Source organism: Daphnia pulicaria, chromosome 6 (assembly GCF_021234035.1).
Source record: "Daphnia pulicaria isolate SC F1-1A chromosome 6, SC_F0-13Bv2, whole genome shotgun sequence".
In the NCBI taxonomy this organism is placed as follows: Eukaryota; Metazoa; Arthropoda; class Branchiopoda; order Diplostraca; family Daphniidae; genus Daphnia; species Daphnia pulicaria.
In genome coordinates, this window is record NC_060918.1 from 17325715 (window position 1) to 17345182 (window position 19468).

General features: G+C 36.1%; 1 protein-coding gene and 3 long non-coding RNA genes across 6 annotated transcripts; 2 read left to right on the top strand and 2 right to left on the bottom strand.

Moving 5' to 3' along the window:
* Nucleotides 1–7994: 7994 nt before the first annotated feature.
* On the bottom strand, nucleotides 7995–8755 carry LOC124342297. The gene is made up of 3 exons (XR_006918762.1): nucleotides 8677–8755; nucleotides 8298–8604; nucleotides 7995–8133 (listed from the first exon to the last, which is right to left on the bottom strand). It is a non-coding gene; the product is annotated as an uncharacterized LOC124342297 (long non-coding RNA).
* Nucleotides 8756–9796: 1041 nt separating this feature from the next.
* Nucleotides 9797–11201, bottom strand: LOC124344441. Its single transcript, XR_006919742.1, has 5 exons — nucleotides 11122–11201; nucleotides 10708–10936; nucleotides 10469–10617; nucleotides 10241–10381; nucleotides 9797–10126 (listed from the first exon to the last, which is right to left on the bottom strand). It is a non-coding gene; the product is annotated as an uncharacterized LOC124344441 (long non-coding RNA).
* A 239-nt stretch (nucleotides 11202–11440) lies between these two features.
* Nucleotides 11441–12780, top strand: LOC124344369. Of its 2 annotated transcripts, none has more exons than XR_006919712.1 (4): nucleotides 11441–11600; nucleotides 11677–11773; nucleotides 11843–11930; nucleotides 11998–12780. It is a non-coding gene; the product is annotated as an uncharacterized LOC124344369 (long non-coding RNA). The 2 variants fall into 2 exon arrangements; XR_006919711.1 differs by having other exon boundaries at nucleotides 11443–11600; nucleotides 11995–12780.
* A 4257-nt stretch (nucleotides 12781–17037) lies between these two features.
* Nucleotides 17038–18411, top strand: LOC124341673 (structural maintenance of chromosomes protein 5-like). Of its 2 annotated transcripts, XM_046794605.1 has the most exons (7): nucleotides 17038–17181; nucleotides 17242–17343; nucleotides 17411–17552; nucleotides 17619–17771; nucleotides 17827–17956; nucleotides 18014–18045; nucleotides 18103–18411. In XM_046794605.1, exons 2-7 carry the CDS (start codon nucleotides 17258–17260, stop codon nucleotides 18301–18303), a joined length of 744 nt encoding a protein of 247 aa, XP_046650561.1. In that variant the 5' UTR covers nucleotides 17038–17181; nucleotides 17242–17257; the 3' UTR covers nucleotides 18304–18411. The 2 variants fall into 2 exon arrangements, with proteins under 2 accessions (XP_046650561.1, XP_046650560.1); XM_046794604.1 differs by having other exon boundaries at nucleotides 17038–17343.
* The last annotated feature ends 1057 nt before the right edge of the window (nucleotides 18412–19468 follow it).

The window sequence follows — 19468 nt, forward strand, 5'->3', positions numbered from 1 at the left end:
TTGGGGTGACATAGTCGTTGCAATTCTGAATAAATATCTAGGCAAAATATTCTGGTCAACTAGCTACGTTTCACAAAGGACAGGAAAATTGTGATCAGTTACACAAACTACAATTAACACTTCATCAAGTACTGTTTCTGATTGTCAACAATGAAGGTTATGCTATGGGCTATATCTTCAATTCTCTATCGAACCGATGCATGAGAACATGAGTTAAACAGAATTTCTATTATCACTTAACAAGTTTCAATTTTCGTTAGGTTACGTTTGCGAGTCTTGAATGTCTGAAGATTTTCCTGGGTCGGTAATAAATGTCTTCCGACAAATTATTGGTAAGGATTCACTTGACAGAACTGAGTTAAAAATGTTGTGTTAATGCTTAATTGGATTGTAGCCAAAAGCCTCAGCAGACACACTGTTACGGAAAAAATTGGAAACACGTAACACTTTGAAAACTTTGCCAGTCAAAATTTACTACCAGGAATTTCTGTTATGGCACCATCTTTTGTAAGATACTGTGCGAAGGTCTTCAGCAAATATGGTAAAAGCCTTCACAAATGCACACACATTCAACATCACTACCAATTTTTTCTTGGAAATAAAACAGCATAAATTCTTACCACAAGTTCTCTGGGCTGTCCCTGCGAAACAGCGAGAATTTCACATTCACAACGTAGTGCGGAAATAATGGCGAGTCCACCTTAGTCTTCCACTTCTGAGCCTTATCCACCAGGCAAAAAGCAGCAGACCGAATGGCTTACTGCCACTGAAATCCAACTGGCCGGAAATTGCCTTTTCGGTCGCCATGAATTGCATTTTGAATTCTTACACAGTCATTAACGAACTCACCTTCTTCTTTCCTTTCCTTGGTTCTTTCTCCCTTTTTTCTTTCACCAGGTAAGTCCCCATTATGTTTTTGATAGGTGGTCGGTAAATCTGAAGGGATTCACCTTTTCTTTTTCTAGCTTCATTATCAAAGTCTCTTTTTGTTCTAACGTTGTTGTCAGAATAGATAAACTGTCTTTTATTATAAAGAAAAGATATCTTAAATATAGACAACGTACAACGTCGGGTAATTAAACCTTTCGTGGTAATATACTCTACCTTTTCAGATGCTGCCGATTTGTCAGTAGTCTTTTTCTAGGGTGTAAGGACGATTTTTCTAAAACTTGAACAAAATAATTAACATTAAAAAAATTATATTAAAAAAACATACTTGATTTTAAAACGCATCCTGGACCGATTCAATGTCATTTAAGACAATGACAAAGGAATGGAAGTTCAAATCAACGAACATCTGGGTGTCCAAAATCAAGGCGCATGCGTCAAAAAGATCCCGAAATTAGATCAATATAGTTAGTTTCCTACAAATTAAATTAATTAAAATTAAATAAAATCAACTTCACCTGGATTGCTTTAGAATCGCACTCCGAAGGAACATTGGCCACGAACAACTGACGGGCAAAGTCAGATTTTGCCCTTAACAGCAATTTTTTCTCCAGGCTAGCAGTTCTCCTTAAACGTCTGAAAGTTCCAAATTATTTTCGTTTAGTTTCTTTCGCAGTTTGCTTGCGATCGAAATGACAAAGACTTCGTCATGTTGAAGAAGTAAACTTCATTTTCTTGTGAGTAGTTATCTCGGAAGCTAGAGATGAAATTGCGCGTTTTTAATATTTCTGTAATATCTAGATGCATATTACGGGATTTTTTGTCGGAAAATTTCCTACGGAACTTGTTGACCACGGCAGTGACGAAAGATTGGTAATTTTCCTTGGTTGCGGGGCTAAGCCTCTTCGGAGTACGCATTTTCTTGGCTAGTCAGGAGATGAAATGGCAGCTTTCCGAATTTTTCTCAAACATCTAGAGGGGATGCTACCCGTTCTCCTTTAGGAAGGTGGAACCAATCCTACTAACCAATGGACAATGATCTAGAAGTGAAACGAGCATGAGCTGACCCTACTTCAATGATTGGTAACAACGAGTTCACATAGTGAACAGAAAATAAAAATTTTGCTCAGATATGATGTACAGCACCTGTTAGAAGTCTTTGGGGAATTTTTACCCGACTCAATGGGAACAAATTCTTACAGAAGTGAATTTGCACGAAAATTTTGAGTTAATACAGTTCGTGTTCAGTGCATAGAACGGTTTGAAAAAAAAGTTGTTGATGATCATCATTGATGATGCTAACCCAAATGGAGATTGCTTTTATGGATGTATGAATAATCACGCATTAGTTTCGGATCCATTAGAATTTTTGAATGATGGGATGTCATATTACGTTAGAATCCTGGAATATAACTGTCATTTTCTTTTTTTAATCTAAAAAATAAAATTAATTTACCAGAAGATGTCTCAAGCAACTTTTCATTTGTCGTATTGAATTATCCTTCTATAAAAAGGAAAGTGGATTAAAATATAAAAATTAGAGCAGCCAAAAATAAAGCATTTGAATCATCTTTACGGCTTTTGAAGCACCTTTAATTGAACATCCAGTTTGACTCATAATGCTCACTATTATTAATTCCTTACTATAATTCCCTCGTTGTGCAGCAGTGATGCATGTTCCTCGACCTTTTTTACATGGAAAAAGTAATTTTTCTTCTGAAAGATTGTAAGTCTCATGGGCTTTCGGTGCTATTGGTGAAATTTGGGATGATTGTGTGGATTTAGCGGAATGTCCTTTTGATGGGGTTTGGTATGGGGAATTTTTCTAAAAGCAGGGTGCAGTGGGTGAGTGGGGTTGGTCAATATATTTAAAGGGATCAATTTAAATGTGTAAATAAAGATATACATTCACTTACATCATCCTAGGACCATCTAAAAGAATAATTTACGTATATTTTTCACACAATAAGTCGCATCAAGGTTTGAAAGATTAATGCATATATTATCAAATGTTTACTAATGAAACCTAATAAATTAGCCTTAAGTAACGCCATTAAATAAGATTATTCAGGGAAAATATTTCACTTTAAGGATTTCGATGCAACGATACAATATTAATAAGCTGCTTAGTTAAAACAGTTGGTTGATTGCCAATTTTTTTTTTTTAACAACGGATGTTACTTTTTAAATCTAATAAATCATAAAACGTTTTAAATGTATACCTACAAAAACGTTGCAGTTGCTTCAGTAATACAAAAATACAACTGTGTGCAACAGAATACCAATAGTGTTCTTGGTATAATTACATCCCTTCGATTATTTACATTCATTGCTACATTTTGTTCTTCCATAATGTTTTTTACAAATTATATTCTTGCTTTCTCCAATTTTATCAGGTTCGTTAATCAAAATTACTCTTTTTCTTGGTGCGTAATTCAATGAAAATGACGAGGTTTATTCATCAAAATCCGTAACACTACAATAAAAATCTGGTGGATTCCACTTTGCGATTTAGAAATAAACTTTTCCAGCATTAGATGGACCATGAACCAACGAGTATTCATTTGAAAGTCTTAATTTGTATATTGCATAAAACATTGCCTTTTAAACCTCTATACAACTATGAAGAATTTTAAGCGTTTTGGTTTTAAAGTGATCCGTATCCACTGTTGAAAAAATGGGATCTTTAACACAAAAATTCCAAAGTAGCTCCGTGGGAAAAGGCTTACATGAAAACTAGTCCTTGTTTTTTACGGACGATGTTATTTTCACTACATTCCTTTGTGCCATTTTCCTGTATTCCATGTTGTTAAGCTATGAATTCCAACATCTTTTTTTCAACAAGTAAAATAGAAGAAAAGAAAATGTTTTCGCAAATGTGGGATTGAAGTAAGCAACACCCTTGAAACGTTACAAGGAACAACGATTCACCCGAGATTATAGCATTAACTATTACTGTTACGATGTTGTAGATCACAGATTGAAATGCTGATTGTGTAGTGCCTGTATGTTTTTAATTGAAATCGGCCATGGAAACATTGCTTTTCTTCAATCGTATCATTTGTTGCGAAACCATTACATCGTAGTCTCTAGTAGAGGTGTCCTTAATTCATTGACAATTGACAACAGTGAAATGCAGAAAGCCATTAGGTACATGAGTGATACTTTTTGTAATAATCATACTTCATCCACAATACGACCAAAACTTAGTTTCCTTCGAAATTTGCATGTAAGAAGTGACACTCTACGTTATAACAAAACAATAACTTTACAAACATGGTTAAACGAGATTTATAAAATTACCAATTGTTTGTATAAATTCATTCGAAGTAGTATCGTTTCTTACAATAATTCTTTTCTTTCAAGTTCTAGCTACCATTGATTCTATTTTTTGCCAGACCAAGAAATGTAATCTGCGTAATTTGAAACAAATACAAGAAGCTAATATTACAATCAAACAACTGCATAGAGAACCACAGTGAAAATTATATAGGCTACTAGATATTTTTTTCATAAAATGTTAACTTTTCACCTGAATGCTTCTAGTATGTCCGACTTAACAAGGGCAGAAGAACTACTGTGAGTTCTGCTAAAAGGCCGGATAACTACAAGTCAACAATACCTACCCCTTGCTCAAGAAGAGAAGCAGTAAGCAGTTAATAAGGAAAAACATGAAGTACGTCATATATTACGTCAAACAGAAGGTTACAACACAAGATGATAGTGATATCATATAGTATATTTGCCACGTATGTAAGCGTTGAAGTCTTTAAACTATAATGACAAATACAGAAAATCAATCTGAAAAATGGATCAGAAAATTGAATGTTAAACTGTTCTTGCGGACTACTTCGCTTCCTTCTAGGACATAGGGAAAAAAGGCCATCTTCAATTCCCTCTTCTTTATGTGTGCACAAGGTGGGCAACACCATCAGGCTCTGTCTGCGTTACGAAAAAATTGGCTTTTGTCTCACTGAAGTTGAAGGAAAGAAGAAAATATTCAACTATTTACTCTTCAACATATTTACGAATGCCTCTCAGTTGACTATTTGATAAATTAGATAAAACAATGACAAGGATAGACTGTCTCTCCCTACCTAGTCAACCAGGCAAACACTGTAATTGCCATCAACAAATAAGTTAATGTAGTTAGAACAGGCACAGGCATAGAGTACGACACATGCATTGAACTTATACATGCATGAGATACAACTTAGCCCGACAAGGGACATTACCTTTACAATACACGAGTGAGATATACAAGAAGAGATAAGTCGGCGATGTCACAATAGACGTCAACTCTTCGACCCGATGATGAACAGCATCTTTAGCGACATCGCTTTTATGACGGGGTGGGAAAGGGGATCTAGAAGTGGGTTTGAATATCTGTTCAACACTCTCCCTCAGAATTGGTTCGCTTATTCCCTGGCCAGCGCCTATTCCCCACCTACTGCTGACCGGTAAAAAGTTTGAAAGTCTTGCATTTTTCGATTTTATTTACAGTCATTACATTATACATGTAAAACTAAATAATAAACTTGTTACTTCCTGTAGAACAAATTTTATCTTTATACTTTCCGGCCATCCGTCTGTTGGCTTTTTCCCAGTATACTCAACGAAACTATAACCGCAAGCATTTTTTGCTATTAAATCTTTGGTCTTCTTAGACTTATGAAACGCAGAATTGTCTAAAATTACAACTTGACCAGCTCTTAACTTACAATCTGGGTGATGGACTTACCTGAAACTATCCTCAAGCCATTTTACAAACACCCATTTACTTGACATGACTTATGGATAAAAAGCAGATTGTTTAGAATGATGAATTGCAAGCATGCTGATTTTTTATAAATATTTAGGGGAGCAAACAAATGTTGATTCTAAACTGTCATTCGATATCCATGTTTAATGGGTTACAAATTTTCTGAATGAACTTCCAAATATCAAAATGCAATATTCGAAATTAAAAGAATTCAAATTCATACAGTTTACACCAAGTCAACTATTGAGCTCCAGAATCCCATTCCGTGCCACAAAAGATTATGGTTCGAAGTTGTTGGTGCCTGAGTTCACTACAAAGTGGAAAGTCGAAGGAAAAGTAATAACTTACTCTCCCACTGACTGCTGTGAGGTACGAATTAAATGTTGAGAAGGATATTCTGGTATTTCTAGCCACTTTGGAGGATTATGTGGATCTCGTCCTACGCTTATTTTACCTCGCCACAGACCACCAGATCGTAATAAACGGTAGTCTTTTTCCAATCTTCAGTGTTCGGTGGTTACGTGGTAGGCGAGAGCTGTTTTCAACTCAGCCAAGAATTGCTGAAGGCCATCCGTGAATTCCCGTGACGGAAATGCGAACGTTTCATGGGCTATGTCAGCAGGTGGGCAATTTTTCGGACACTCTGGTTCCCTTTCTTCCCCCTCTGGTGCCACTGCCACGGGAGGACTTTGTGTGGGAGTGAACGGGGCAGCACGATAGGGACTGCAAGGTAGCCCAGGAGTCCTTGTTTTGGCTTTGGAACTGTCGTTTAACAACCCTGCTTCCCAATCTTCACTTCATGTCGATGCGTCCCGCCTACGGGGACTTGAATTCACGCACATCAGTGTTCATTCGCCCCTAAATGTATGAAAGCCACGGGGCTATTAGAGAAGCGTGCAAGACGGTGAAAGTATCTCTAAATGCAGCACTTCAACGTTCCCCACACCTCGTTTCACCCCTGGCGATCGGTGACAGTGCGTTTATCAAGGATCACACGTCCAAACGATAGTCCACTACGGGAGTCATCTCTGAGGCGGATCCCTTTCAAGATTACCCCGTGAAAACGCCGGCCGCAATCGCTTTCTCCCTGTCACCTCCCCTCGGAGTTTTCAGACACAACTTCTAGCGAGTGCTTCCAGACTCAGTGGTCAACTTCCTCCTTCCTGATCCGGCTTCTACAGCGCCTTTTTCGTCTGCGCCCAGCCGTTCTCTTCGTCTTGCCGTCAAGATCCCATCTTAATTTGTGTGCATTTTTTAAAATTTGGCTCTCAGCCATACGTTAGCTATGTCGTCCACTCCCGCCCTATTTCCCTTCCCTCTTCTTTCTTTGTTCCTCACATTGGTCTCATGTTCGGGGAAAGTGCTGTCAAAGGCGGCGGTGTAAATTCTGCTAACACACAGGCGTGAGGGTATTAAGCCGGAAGCATACCGAAATTCTTTTGCGATGCCTTAGAGAGCAAAAGTTGCTGAAGGTCCCGGAGGACGTCAATAGTTGTAGCGACGGAGCTGATGGATACGCTTGACGATGTTAATGAGGCTGCGAACGGACCCAGCGAAGAAATCACCAGCCCGGTGGCAGTGACGCATGTGGTGCTCCATCGACCAAAGGAATGTGTTTGAATTGGCTCCAGAACATGGCGGCAGGAATGGCGTCTATGAACTCACCAGAGTCCGGAAGCACACGGATGGAAATGGTAGAGCTATTGCAAGCTGGAGAAACGCCAAGCTTTACCAATGTGCGAGCAACAACTGTGGTAGCACTTCAAGGTTCGTCGAAGGTCTTGTGCCTTCGACGGAAAATTGGAATATTGTAAAGCGGATTTTAAATTTTATGCAGTAAAAAGTAATCGCCTGATTTGTATCAGTAGGAGATTTTATTTTCAGAATCTGGGCTTTTTGCAAGAATGCAGAGTTAAGAAATTGATTCCCTCTTCTTGTTTTATTGGCTGCTATAACTAAAAGAGCCCAAATTCCTTTCTCTGCTTGGCTACCTGCTGCGATAGCGGCTCCGACCCCAGTTTCTGAATGAATTATCACGAAATATTCTTAATAAAAACAGACGAGAGTATTACAGGACCTAACGCGATTTTTAAAAGTAAAACGGAAATTAAAGCGACATTGAAAAAGGGTCAATCAATTTTCTACCAACACAGATTACATTTTTGTTTTTAAATAAAACAATTTGACCTCTCGGTGAGTGTAGACGTGAGGAAGCGATTCTCCGTTCTTGGCGTTATCTGCTGAAATGTCGCTCGAAAAAAACTATCACGATTTACAAATTGAAAATGCACTGGCGGGATAATGACACACAACACACAATAGAAAAATAGAAAACGTATTTTTCCTCTTTTATTCTTTTGTTTGAAACGAGATTCCTACTACAAATTTTCAGAAAAATAATTTTGAACTAAAACATCTTGCTTCAATGTAAGAACGAATAACATTATCCTTTGTAATAGATGCAGTGCTCCAGTAATCCAAATCTGAAGAAAACATTTAAATTTGGAATTCACTTAAAGAAAAATAAGTTATCAACTGTAAAAGTAACAAATTGAGAAATAGTCTATTCTTAACAGTACAGACAATAAAACTAGTTATTTATTTTCAAATTCTACCTATCGGCGATGTTGAAAAAATCAAAGATTACCTTTTTCATGACTGCAATGTTTGAGGAGGACGCCTGTTATCTCCTTCGTCTATGTAAATCTTTAATGCCTGGTCTGCTACCCAGGAAGCTACAAAGAAACTAATATTATGTGCCAGTAGTACACTATTTTGTTTCAAGACTGTCACTTAGCACTTCCTTTATCTGCCAAGAGATAGCCCATCCTCCACATCTTGATGTCGATCCAACCTTATTCAAGAGAAAAGAATTGAGCCAGTCATCCAACTTTCTCTTTCCCTTCTTGTATCATAGCATGGATTCTTGTTTGGCATTTCTCCATTCCAATGAGCTAAATATAAATATATTTTCATTACATTTTTGCTTTAATTATGCCACACTTGCAGATAACGAAAATATTCACCCAATGGTTTGTGCAAGGTCCCTGCAGTTCAATATAAGTTTTTTTCCCTTTGCTGTCAACAGCAAATTAACTGAATGGTCACCTCCACTAGAATTGAATAAAAACATAAATATAAGTAATTGTAACACTGATGAATATTAAAATACCCTTCGATTCACCAAGGCGTCCATATTGGTTTCTCTGACCTAATGCCATAAATGTTATTGCCGAGATCCTGCTGACAGCATATCCCAGGCCTTGGAAAAACTTAAGGAATGAGAATATTAAAGTAATTACAATAAAATGTACATATTCATACTAAGCTATGTAGTGTAAGTTCCGATGGGATTTAAATTTAGTAAATCATCACATGGCGGATGGAATAACAAAATAATAAAAACTTGTTGAATGATGAATTTTCCTATTTCAAAACTGAGGTATACACTGTTCGTATTCATCAGTGTTATACTGGTCCATATTTTCTACAAATCAGAGTTTGTCCATTTCAATTAAGTCTCTGTTTAGATTAGAATCTAAAATAAAAAACGCAGTATATTACAGTTGACAGTGGGGACAGCTGAACTGGAAAATGCAAACAAGAAAAGAAAAATGCGTCTGCTTTTAAATACTAAACAGTATCCAAATTTTAAAATGTGATAGTTTTTAGTTTTTACAAATAAATTGAATTTGAAAAATTCAAACTGTTTTCAGAGAAAAATATTTTAAAAAATATAAGAATTAAATGATAAGCAATTTAAAAAGTTTCAATTTAAGTTTCAATCAACAAATCTCCATTTTACCCTATGATTCAGAGCGAAAGAAAATTTTAACTTAACTAACAATATATAACTGAATCTGAGTGTGAAAGAGGTTGCTTTACACACCCACCTAGCAAAAGTTCGCACAGTTCGTGAACAAACAGTGAACAAAAACTCCCTGTTCATGAACAATGTACATGAACATGGAGTGTACATTTTCCTCCCTATTGCCGCCCTCAGTGCGTGAACAGTTCACGAACAAAAGTGAACAAAAGACCTTCCCAGTGCGTGGACTGGGTCTATTTTGTTCATTTTTAGGGAATAAAATCTGTACTATTATTTGCTGCTAGTCGTTGTAATTTTTTAATAAATAATACGTAAAGTGCACTTAACTTGATTATATTGTCCATTAGAACACATGACATATTAGTTAACACATGACATACATGATAACACTAAGTCAGAATTGAACACAACAGTTGCATATTGAGTTAACAATTAAATCACTGGAGAAATTGGATCAATGGCTCTTGAATTCTCGTTGGATGATGAAGAATGTGTTCTTTTGCAATTTCCAAGGAAAAAAGAACTGGGAAAGTAAATTGCAGGTTTTCTCGACAAACTCTTCTTCCTTGTTTCATGAGTTGTTTTCAAGCCGTCAGATTCATTTTCAGCTGCACGTTGATCCATTTCTTTTGCCTGATTCCAGTAACCTAAAGTGAAATAATTGAAATGTAGTTATTTTAAAAATCAGATAAACACAAAGTGTCAGCAAAGGAATATAACATCATATCGTTAATGCAAATGTCACTCATGAGTGAACTTACCAAAGACTAAGCCTTCTGTATTGATACTCTGTCCAGGTATCTTCTGGTATTACATGATCCATGATGCTATTCATCCTTTTTTGTCCCTTCAAGTGGGACGGATACTTGAGAACATCCTAAGCAATGGCCACCTCTCTGAGACTATTGAAATCAGATAAACACACAGTGTCAGCAAAGGAATATAACATCATATCGTTAATGCAAAATGTTACTCATGAGTGAACTTACCAATGACTCTAAGCCTCCTTCCTGTATTGATACTCGGTCCAGGTATATATTCTGGTATTACATGATCCATGATGCTCTCCATTCTTTTTTGTCCCTTCAAGTGGGACGGATACTTGAGAACATCCTAAGCAATGGCCACCTCTCTGAGACTATTTTGAAATCAGATAAACACACAGTGTCAGCAATAGGAATATAACATCATATCGTTAATGCAAAATGTCACTCATGAGTGAACTTACCACAGACTCTAATCCTCCTGTATTCATACTCGGTCCAGGAATCTTCTGGTATAACATGATCCATTATGCTCTTCATCCTTTTTGGTCCCTTCAAGTTGGACGGATACTTAAGAACATTCTCATCAATGGTCCACCGCTCTGAGACTATTGCAAGTTCTGTTCTGTCTTCCACAAACAATTCTGCTAATATATACTTCCATGAAATGGCGGTTTTAGTCATTCCAAGATCCTATTTGTAAATAAAATACAGTAAGTTGTCGATTGTGAACATCTCTAATGTATAGAAGTAGCGTGGCCTTTATGATAATCAACCGGCATTTGCTTAGCAAAAGTATATACTACGATACACTTAAAATTTCTTGACTGAAAACAAAATATGTTGTAATTCATTACATAAGTAACAAGTGTTCTCACCTTTTCTGTGCGAAATATTGTGAAAAATCAATTTTTAGATGGCATTAACGAGATCAAATCCGCCATTTGTTCAAGTCTTTCTTACTAATTCCGTACAAACTATAGTAGACAACAACGTCGCCAGATGAAAAATTTTTAATTATAAAAATTAGTTCTGCTTTTGCACCGATAATTAATGAGTTCGTTAATTTTTTTAAATTTTATATAATTTTGAAATAAGTTGTAAATGGTGATTCAAACATTGTATAAAAAATTAAGTTTTTAATTCTACGTTTCAAACATGTCAATACTGCAATTTTCTTAAATATCGATAATTGGGACTTGTCAAAATTACAGTTGCATTTTTTAATGGCGTCCGGATCAGTCCTTTTTGACACGTATAAATTAGTGCTTGGCTTTCATTACATTAAAAACTGCACTTATTACATTGCCCTGGACTTAATTGATTGTGAGATCTTTATTGTTGCAGTTAAAATAAGGTAAAAAAATTTAATCACCACTTATTGTCATTCATGGAAATGATATTGATGAAATTTTTTTTAATATTTTGAACAGGTGTTTTTTATGATTATCTAAAAAGTAAACACATCATACTTCCTATAAACTAGCCATTGAGCTTTTAGTGTTCTGTAAAAAATAAACTCATCCTCAGGTACAAACAATTGGAGACAATACCTCATAGATGTAAACCTGATTTAATACTCGTGCTGTTTGCTTTTAGATTTAGAGGTTGCGAGTCCAATTGAGGCTGGATAAGTTGGCTCTTTCAGAACATTCTGTAAACTTGCGAAAGACAAGGACTGTTGGAGGTAATAATTACAATAGTTGTCTACCGTTGTTATTCAAGGTTTTCTTTAACCTTTCATTTTTTAGTAGGCATGTCAAAATTGTTTAAGAAGAGGAAAGAAAATGTCAAACCCCGTCAACTGCGCCATCGTTTTTTGCACACCTTGACAAATGCCATTGAAGAAGAAACGAACGTGAGCTGGGGGGATGAATTTATGACAGAGAGCGGCTTTATGGGTGACGATGAAGAGGAAATATCCTATGATGACTCCAACAATGACAATGTAGAGTTTTTCTCCGTTCACCAAATAGAAAGGGATGATAGCCTTCGACAGAGCACTGTAAGCCACGAATCATTTTATGAAGGACTAGAATCTGAATATGATTTGGAAAGTGTCGTCAGTGATGAAGGTGTCCCTTTAGAAAGCTGTGATTCATCGACATACAACTCTTCGGACAGCGACTCAGACTATGCAACTGAGTAGAATGAATTTAACGAGCAAGACTTCCATCACGCTGATATTGAAGAAATCCTTGTAGATGACAACGATGTCGATGGTGCTACTGAGTTACGAAACTTCTTGGCCACCTTCGTAACGAACAAAAATCTCTCCGGGAGTGCTGGGAATTATTTGTTGAAAGGATTAAAGGCTCTGAATCGAATTCAATTTTGTCTATCAAATATGTTGATTGTCTTTCTCCTACCTTACAACTATGGCCAGTAGCATTCATTTTGCATAAAATTTTTCTTGTACCAAATGTTTTTAATTGTGAAGAGGCTGAAGAAGGAGGTGAACGTTATGTGGCTTTTCCACTTCTCATGGAAAATAAAATTGAGTGAATATCAATACATAATCAATTCATAGAAGAAAAGTTGGTGTTTTTGAGTAAATTTATCATTCAGTTTTATTAAACGTAAAAAATGTCAAAATTATTATAAAACTAGCTTGTTCGTATTTGTGCGGGATTTGTGAGCAGTAAGAAAAAGTATACATTTTGGGAGTGAACTGAGAGTGATATGTTCACTCACAAAACGAGGGAAAAAATGTGTGCGGAGATTTTTGACGTGTTCGTGTTTTGTTCACTATCTGGGAGAACTCGTGCTAGCTGGGCAGGAACCTATCAAAGAACATATTTAAATTAATTGAAATACAATAGAAGCAAGTCCAATTAAAAAAACAACCTACATGTTCTCATTCCAGCCTTCATAGTTAACGATGAAGAAATTCCTCTGATAACCAATAATACTGGTCATATCTTTAGAAAAAGGGCCCCTGGATCAATAATAATAGAATAATTGTTAATAAAATTGAATGGCTGCAAACTTCCTATAGACAGAATGTAAAATGCAGGAAACAACTTAGCGAACTGACCAAGCCATACCCCATAATTGATATTTTACAAAGAAAATGGGGGTATTTTGATGGAAAAAAAGCAGGTTACTGAGGGAAATCTCACCTGTAATAAACTGAGTTACTTAATATGATAAATATACCTTACAATCACGAATTTACCATTTTGACAGTTCCTAGGCAAGACAGAGAAAAAAATCTGGAAACAATATTAAGACAAAATGACTGGAAATAGATGTACAGTTTCCGTGCAGGATACTGTACATAGGGTTAATTTAAAAGCTAAGCACGAAAAACACCATTAAAAAGCTCAAATATTGATAAATAATAAGAAAACACAGTAAAAATATACTGGCTTATTTAAGGAAAAAACAAAATGGCCGCCGATATCAACAAATCTCAAACGACCAAATGGACACCGCGGCAGCACTATTCCCCCTACTAACCTGAGAGCGCATTTTGAGGACGAGCGTTTGAGCTAGCTCACAAACTGTGTTGAATGCTTCTCCCTCGATATTTGAATTGCAAAATAATAAATTCAGAAAAAAAACATCACATCATCCATCATCGATTAACTCCGTTACCAAATATCAGCACAAGTTATGAGAATAAGAATTAATGGGATAGAAATCCACGCCTACCAAGGACTGGCTCGTGTGCTGTTGTTAGGCTTATTCAGCCAAATGAGGTTGGCCAACAGCAAGCATTATTTCTGTGGATGTATTGCTCCAAGCAAGCTTGGGGTAAATTTATTCCGTAAAATTTCATACATTTTTTATTTGAATATTGCAGTTAAATTTTTAGGCTACATGCAATAATTAGTATTGCCGTTAAGTGTGAAAATAAATGATAATGTTTAGAATGAGTGAGAACACATTTATATTTCACCTCATATGCAGTTTTTTATGAGTAGTAACATGAAATTAGTATATTATGGGGGAAATTAGCGGTTGGTGACAGATGGAAAAATGAAGCAGATAAGAGTAAATTATAGTAGACACATTTTGATTAACGCCCTAAGTTGGGCCATCAGTTTCCACAACTGGAAACGCAGGAGTTGTTGAACGTGGCTGCGTTTAAAATAAGAACGAAAGAATTTATCAAGGTCATTGTATATGACTGATAAAATCCTTTGAAAATTGGTTTTTCTTTTTCAATGTATTTTCTCTAAACTATTGTAACGAATTCGTTCCGATCTCTTCAATAAGTGTATTGGCGACTACACCTTAAACAAAATGCCTCAAAACTGACTCCCTGAGATTGCTCTCAGGTGCTAATTTTTATCAAACTGGTTTTCCGATTATGCAGTTCATTTACTTGGCGGTAGTCATTGTAACGTATTGAACGGATAGGCTTGTGGCTGTTTCAGCTCAATATTGAACTCAAAGATTAATTGAAAGGTGAAATAGCTTGTATGGATAATATTAGATTTACGTGAGTACATGCGAAGCGTAAGGCTTCTCTAACATGAGACGGGTAATTACATGAATATTAGACTAATAATGGAAAGTAGAATCAACCAAGCGGTGTGACTAGTGAGACAGTAGTGAGACACTGAGCTACACAGTGACATTTTGCGACGGGTTAGTCGGAAATATTGAACAAAAGAATGTAAACTTATTCCAATCTTCTTTTTCACAACAACTAGGGTGACTTTCCAGATGTTAAGCTTATCGCTTCTTGGGAGACTTTCGCAAAAAGTGAGGATGGCTTTGTGACACCACGCTATGTGATGACATCTGAGTCTAGACGATTCTTCACATCATTTAGGCAATGTAGTCTTCGTTTTTAAATGACAGAGATATCACGTTGTGGATTCTCCGCTGCTTTTTGTGGCGAATTCGAAAAGTTTCTGCTTCACTAAATTGAGAGTGGAAATTGAAAAAGACAAACTATTCTTGTAATACCCATTTGATCAAGTGTTTTAGACCGACGATATTCAAGGGTAAGCACAAAAATGGACCCTTTTTCTCAGAGTAAGACACATGTAAATGTAACCCTTCACATTTCCTCGTTGATTTTTGCTTCAGTGCAATATGTGATTCGAGCAGGACTGCTGAATGAAATTCATCATTCTTCAAAGAAACGTCGCCAAGCAAACATTATTTATGAATGCCAATGGATAGTTTGTCCATAAACCTAGCACTCGATCAAAAATTAATATGTTGTTTTTAATAGTTTTTCCAAGGTACATAGAAGATGATACATAAAAGGTAACGAGTTTAAGGGTATGAGAAGGTAAATAGAAGATGTACAGCTTGGCGTGCGTTTGTTACCGAAGATTACTAGATAAAAATGTATCGTAGTGTTTCGTAAAAATGTATTGTAGTGTTTCGTTAGGTCACCACTATCTATTCCAATATAATTAAAAATTAAGTATACATTGTTTTGATTTCCCAATTTTATATTTTCTTTCAGACTTATTTTATTTACTTGAAGTCTAGTGCGAATTTCTGGAATCGTTGATAATTATTTCTTATCAAATTCTTGCCCACACGATTAGTTTCCTGGGTTTTAATACTTCTTCTTTCTTACAACTAAGCTAAAACTGGGCTGTTTTAATCCTGACTACTAATATTTTTTGGTGTGGTAAAAAAATGTTATACAATCACACAGGAAATCTTCAGGCTTATGTAAAGCGTGAAAAGGTCGGGTACAAAAGAATGTTAAAAAAGACAACGAATGAAAAGCGCCTTTTTATAAAAGGCTCGATCAGGAGAAAAAAGGGAAAGTAAAGAGGTAGAGAAAATCATATTAGAGATGAGAGAAAATTATTTGACAGAAGACTTCTTGGATCTTGTCATCCAAAATGGCCGTGCATTAAGAATAATGCAAAATAGAAGATTTAAGAAAACTAAGGGCCCTATTAATATCGCTTTGGTTAAGAGGGAATTATGAAATAACAAATTAATTAACCAACAAGTATTTGATTAGATTTCAGATAAAAGTCAATTGCGAAACCCACCTTAACCCCTCCATTTTTGTTGCAAACATTCAGAAATAGATAATGATAAATTTGCAGCTTTGACAGTTAATTTAAGTGCTGGAGGTAAATTAAACGGTGTAAATTAAACCTTACAAAATGTGCATGTAAATACTTGACACCCAGTAATATCGGGGAAAGAATATTCTTCTTCAGTTTTTATTATTTACAGGAACTATCCCTACAACTTCACCAGAAAAGTCCACTGTTATTAAAAGTATTTATCGTCGATCATTTGGACAAGTTTTTATAGTCAAAAAGAGGAAATTAGAGTTAATCGTTAATTATGTTATTAATGATTCTGAAAATAAGCATATCTGGCTCAAAAACAATTCTTCGCATACAATTTCCGTTCAAGGTAATCATGTCATGTGTCTCATGTAACAGAAATCGATACCATGGCAAACAATTTAGAAGATCTTGAAGCAGGTGTTAGTGACTTGCAAATTGTGAAAAAAATCATATGAACGTTGCCTTCCAGTTTTCGCCATTTTCTTTCTCTCTGGGACAATCTTCAAGATGACAAAAAGAATGAAGAGGTGGTTCCCAATGACAGTGTTAAATTTCCCATAAGGGGATTCAACGGGACGCTACTTTTTTACTAACGACTTTTACATGGAGGCATAGGGAGGTCTCTCCGACGGTGGCGCCATCTAGGCTCTCGCGGCATATGGACTTACCGAGAGACCTTTTAGTAAAAAAAGCGGACAACCCCTTATGGGAAATTTAACATGGAGACTGGAAACCATCTCTCCATGCCCATGAGATGGCTAATTTCATTCTTCGTTTGCTTAATCTAAAAACAAAATTCAACAAATTGGCAGCCCTGGTTCTAAGAAGTCGTTTTATTTTCAACGAGCGAATTGGCGGCATGGTCTGTTTCGTTTCTTTCTTGCAGTATTTATTGGATTAAAACACGATTGATGGTCTAAAGAAAATGTAAATATTTTCTGATATTGATTCTTTTCTTTTAGCTAATTTCTTTTTCATGTTCGACAGCAAAAGTGGCTTTATAATGACACCACTTAGTCAAACTTCCTCGTCAGAAAATGTTGCTTTTATGAAGGGAGCGATCGTGAGAATCCATTTGAAAGATTTCATGTAAGAATGTGTTTTCTTCTTAATTTTGGATGATTTAATTTTCATTTTGGGTGAATTGTTTTTCTAGGACATATAATGAAGTAGAATTAATACCAGGCCCGAATCTGAATTGGATTCTTGGTCCAAATGGAAATGGTAAATCTGCCATTGTTTCTGCCATCTGTCTTGGAATGGCTGGAAAACCAAGTACTATAGCAAGAGCTAGTTCGGTAAGTGGCAATTCAACCCATCTACTTTGTGTTTCAGTTGTCATTCCTGTTCATGTTGGTTTACAGCTTTCATGTTATGTGCGGCATGGGGTAAGCAAGGCAATCATCAATATAGAGCTGCACAATTCTGGAGGCCAGAAATTTCTTGTAACCAGAGAAATAACATTGGACAACAAATCTGCTTGGAAATACCAAGGAAAACCTGTCTCTAGTGCTCAAGTAATATACTAACCAACTTTTTAAAGATACAATTTGAATGTTAAATTTCCTTTAGATTGAAGATGTTATTAGAAAACTGAATATACAAGTAGATAATCTCTGTCTATTCCTGCCACAAGAACAAGTACAAAATTTTTCTCGGCTGAAGGATAAGCAGCTTTTGATTGGCACAATGAAAGCAGTTGGTAAGTATTATGCTTTCAAAATTCAATTGACTTTTGGTAACTATGTTTTCTTGATAGGAAAGCCAGAGTTGGAAGAGCAGTTTGAAGAGGTTAATATTGGGAAAATATGGTAAAATGAGTAAAAGTAATAAATCTTATTTTGTTAGTTGACAAAAATGCAAGGTCAGCTTGGAAATGAATCATTAAATCAAGAAAAGGATGAATTAGAATTAAAGAAACTCCAGGACGAGAATAAAAGATGGGAGAGTGATGTTAAAAGTTTTAAAGAAAGGGAAACACTGAAGGCAAATGTTAAATACCTGGAAAAAAAGAAAGTTTGGCTAATTAACCAACAAGTATTTGATTAGATTTCAGATAAAAGTCAATTGCGAAACCCACCTTAACCCCTCCATTTTTGTTGCAAACATTCAGAAATAGATAATGATAAATTTGCAGCTTTGACAGTTAATTTAAGTGCTGGAGGTAAATTAAACGGTGTAAATTAAACCTTACGAAATGTGCATGTAAATACTTGACACCCAGTAATATCAGGGAAAGAATATTCTTCTTCAGTTTTTATTATTTACAGGAACTATCCCTACAACTTCACCAGAAAAGTCCACTGTTATTAAAAGTATTTGTCGTCGATCATTTGGACAAGTTTTTATAGTCAAAAAGAGGAAATTAGAGTTAATCGTTAATTATGTTATTAATGATTCTGAAAATAAGCATATCTGGCTCAACAACAATTCTTCGCATACAATTTCCGTTCAAGGTAATCATGTCATGTCTCATGTAACAGAAATCGATACCATGGCAAACAATTTAGAAGATCTTGAAGCAGGTGTTAGTGACTTGCAAATTGTGAAAAAAATCATATGAACGTTGCCTTCCAGTTTTCGCCATTTTCTTTCTCTCTGGGACAATCTTCAAGATGACAAAAAGAACAAAGCCAGTCTTAAAGCTCGCTTACGTGAAGAAGAGACTCTAAATAAAATGTAAGGAGTGCAAGAAGAGGCAGATGCAGCTTTCTTTACTCGCCAACAACCATCTTTCAGCAAAAATAAGTTTACTATCAAGAAAAATAGTAAGCCGAGAATCAAGTGCAGTTATCCATATTGTCAAAAGCCAGGCCACAATGAAGAAAGCTGCTGAATGCGAATCGCTGATGAAAAGGCTAAAAATCAAGCACAACTAGTGTTCAGAGCTGATACTGGTTGGTTTTAAGCGGACAAGTTTTATTTTTCTGCGACTACAGACTCAAAATTCAGTTTGGAAAAAGGACGCAAATTAATCTTTGTTCTTTTTCCGTCGGATCTCGGTTTGTCCCTGTTCTTCATCAATCCTTCTTTCTTCCGTCCCCGCTGCTTCCCCGTCGCCGTTTCTGACGCCATCTGTTCCCCGAGAAAGGCAGTGGTTAATGGAAAGAGGGGGGGGGAGGGTTGGAGAATTATGATGCTTCTTCAACACGGCCGACCCTGTTTTCTGAGGAGAAAACATTCCGCTTTTCTTCTTCTTCCAGGAGACATAGTT

What these genes read in the sequence shown, in the direction of transcription:
- LOC124341673 (XM_046794604.1), top strand. Translation starts at nt 17,231, where the DNA reads ATGTTCGACAGCAAAAGTGGCTTTATAATGACACCACTTAGTCAAACT. An exon ending in CTATAGCAAGAGCTAGTTCG is followed by an intron (nt 17,553 to 17,618) that starts GTAAGTGGCAAT and finishes GTTGGTTTACAG; the next exon opens with CTTTCATGTTATGTGCGGCA. An exon ending in AACCTGTCTCTAGTGCTCAA is followed by an intron (nt 17,772 to 17,826) that starts GTAATATACTAA and finishes AATTTCCTTTAG; the next exon opens with ATTGAAGATGTTATTAGAAA.